The 2,502-nt window shown below is 34.9% G+C and overlaps 1 protein-coding gene across 1 annotated transcript in view; it reads right to left on the bottom strand.

Moving 5' to 3' along the window:
* LOC106475301 overlaps positions 1 to 2,182 on the bottom strand; it is a 19,772-nt gene extending 17,590 nt beyond the window's left edge. The window contains exons 1-2 of the mRNA XM_013935993.2: positions 2,141 to 2,182; positions 220 to 351 (exon numbers count right to left, since the gene is read on the bottom strand). Of these exons, the coding sequence (XP_013791447.2) occupies positions 220 to 351; positions 2,141 to 2,182 (174 nt within the window). The remainder of the gene's footprint in view (positions 1 to 219; positions 352 to 2,140) is intronic.
* Between the last annotated feature and the right edge of the window lie 320 nt (positions 2,183 to 2,502).

Below are 2,502 nucleotides of genomic sequence, written 5' to 3'. Positions count from 1 at the left end.
GGTAAATACTAAATAATCCTATTTGTAACTTTTTTTTTTTATTAATATCTACTAGATCCTGTCAATAATTATTTTTTTTGGATTATTATATAATAGATCCTGTTAAGTATTTTCTGGATTATTATCTACTAGATCCAGTTTGTAAGTATTTCTTGAATTATTACCTTCTAAATCTTGTTAGTAAGTATTTTTTGGTTATTAGAAGCATTAAACACCGACCTGAAGATGCGTGCTACTAGACAGTGGAACTGGAAAAGCAAACTGGGAATGACCTGGGATACTGGCATGTTGTACAGGTGATGAATTAGAAAGACCACTAGTTGGGCTGCCATCTGGACTGTACGGAGATATCTGTGTACAGACCGTAACAAATTAAGAGTTTAGTTTTCTGACAAACATTAATGTTGCACTTCATTTACGATCTGAGAAAAAGAAAAAAAGCACATTTAATCTCGCAAAAACATTTTTTTAAAAACATATCCCTTTACTATCCACTGTGCAGTAAGTAGAGATTTGAAGAGACAAGAGCTGTACATACAATCAAATTTAATTATGGTAACAGTATCACAACACTTTTTTATTCAATTTGTAGACTCTGTGCTTAAGATGGTTCACTAACAAGTCGCAAATAGCTGATACCAAAATTTTACATTCACTTCAATGATATATATCTGTGTGTGTGTGTGCACAGGCAAATATCTCTAACGCCATTGGTTGAGATTCAGTCCACCCTCACAATGATTAATTTTGGCAAATAATTATGGAAATGGAAAGGTGACATACGCAGACGACTGGAAAACTATACGTAATTACAACTAAACGGTCAATTTATCATTAGTATAATACTTTATTACAGAAAATAATAAAAAAAAAGCCAATAAGCTGGCTATTACATCAGTATTTTCTATTTACTTTAAACGGATCCATACACCTTAATAATATTCATATCAGGATCTGGTGCAGGCCAAACATTAGTTGCAAGTGTTCTATTGGCTTTTTTTCCTTCTAGGATTCATTTAACTTAATTTCCTGCAGGCTTGGGACCACTGTCTTGTACTTGAAGGAATGACATGATGTATAAGAATCTACATATACCTGTCAGCAGCCAGGGTGCCATTAATTTTTCACAGATCTCCAAACATCATTGGCTGAGATTCAGATCAAACTTATACTGATATTCAAAGCAAGCTTTGCTGCAGATGTTATCCATTGAGCATGACACTGTTCTCCTCCCCATCATCTAAGTATAACTTATTGTTGGAAAACAACTTAAAATTGAATAAATCTAATAATGGTATTCTCTTATAGCTTTGTTCATCCCATTGTTTGAAGTCCGATGCCCATTTCAACCTTTTAGTTTTGTTTCTCTCCTAAGCGGTGGTTTTTGAGCAGCTATAGATCCATTGAGACCATTTCATGTTAAATTGGATCTTACCATTCTGGAGGTAACATTTACACCTAGGTAACTGACAAGATCTCGTTTGGATTATCGGGCATTATGTAAAGAGCATATTATTTTGCATTATATTGGACATCACATTTCTATTATCAACAATCTGTGTTTCATGTAACCAATTCAGGGTTTCTTAGTGAAAATTGAAATTCTGCCTCAATCTCAAGTAGAGTGGCTCTCACCAATCAGGACTTTGATTTATACATGTTTTTTATGCAACATTTTATGCTGGGAGCCATGACAACATTACCACACTATTGCTGGGTATAGTACAACTGTTTGTTCCTTTAAAGGCATTATGCTGGTGTGGTATTGTATGATTGGTTAGACGACAGCCACTCACAGTAGAAAATACAAACACGTGTCTGTACTATAGTACAGTTTACTTTCATAGAATCGATCAATCCTGGTGCTCTTCCCAGTTCAGAGGAGAATCAATGAATATGATTATCCACCATTTTCTATTCCTTGCTGTTGGCAGCAGCTCTCCTAATCCAAGCTTCTCATCTCCAATCTATTTTCTAACATCAACAAGTCAAGTGAGTCTCTTGTCTAAATCTCATTCTTTTTCCTTCTGTTTTAGCCAGCAGAATCTTTGCCACAGATCTCATTATATGCCTGAAGTAGTGTATATCTCATTTCCTGTGTGTACCCGGAAGTTGTATCTGTCTTTGTACATTCCAATACTTCCTCATTAGTTTCTACATCCAGTAAAGTAAAACTGGCCATACATAACATTTTAGCAGTCTAAAGTAAAACTGGCCATACGTAACATTTTAGCAATCTAAAGTAAAACTGGCCACTCAACATTTTAGCAGTCTAAAGTAAAACTGGCCACTCACAATCTAAAGTAAAACTGGCCACTCACAATCTAAAGTAAAACTGGCCACTCAACATTTTAGCAGTCTAAAGTAAAACTGGCCACTCACAATCTAAAGTAAAACTGGCCACTCAACATTTTAGCAGTCTACAGTAAAACTGGCCACTCACAACATTTTAGCAGTCTAAAGTAAAACTGGCCATACATAACATTTTAGAAGTCTAAAGTA

Source organism: Limulus polyphemus, unplaced genomic scaffold, assembly GCF_000517525.1.
Source record: "Limulus polyphemus unplaced genomic scaffold, Limulus_polyphemus-2.1.2 Scaffold8375, whole genome shotgun sequence".
Classification (NCBI taxonomy): Eukaryota; Metazoa; Arthropoda; class Merostomata; order Xiphosura; family Limulidae; genus Limulus; species Limulus polyphemus.
Note: the sequence above shows the minus strand (reverse complement) of the source record. Positions and strands in the feature narration are given on the sequence as shown.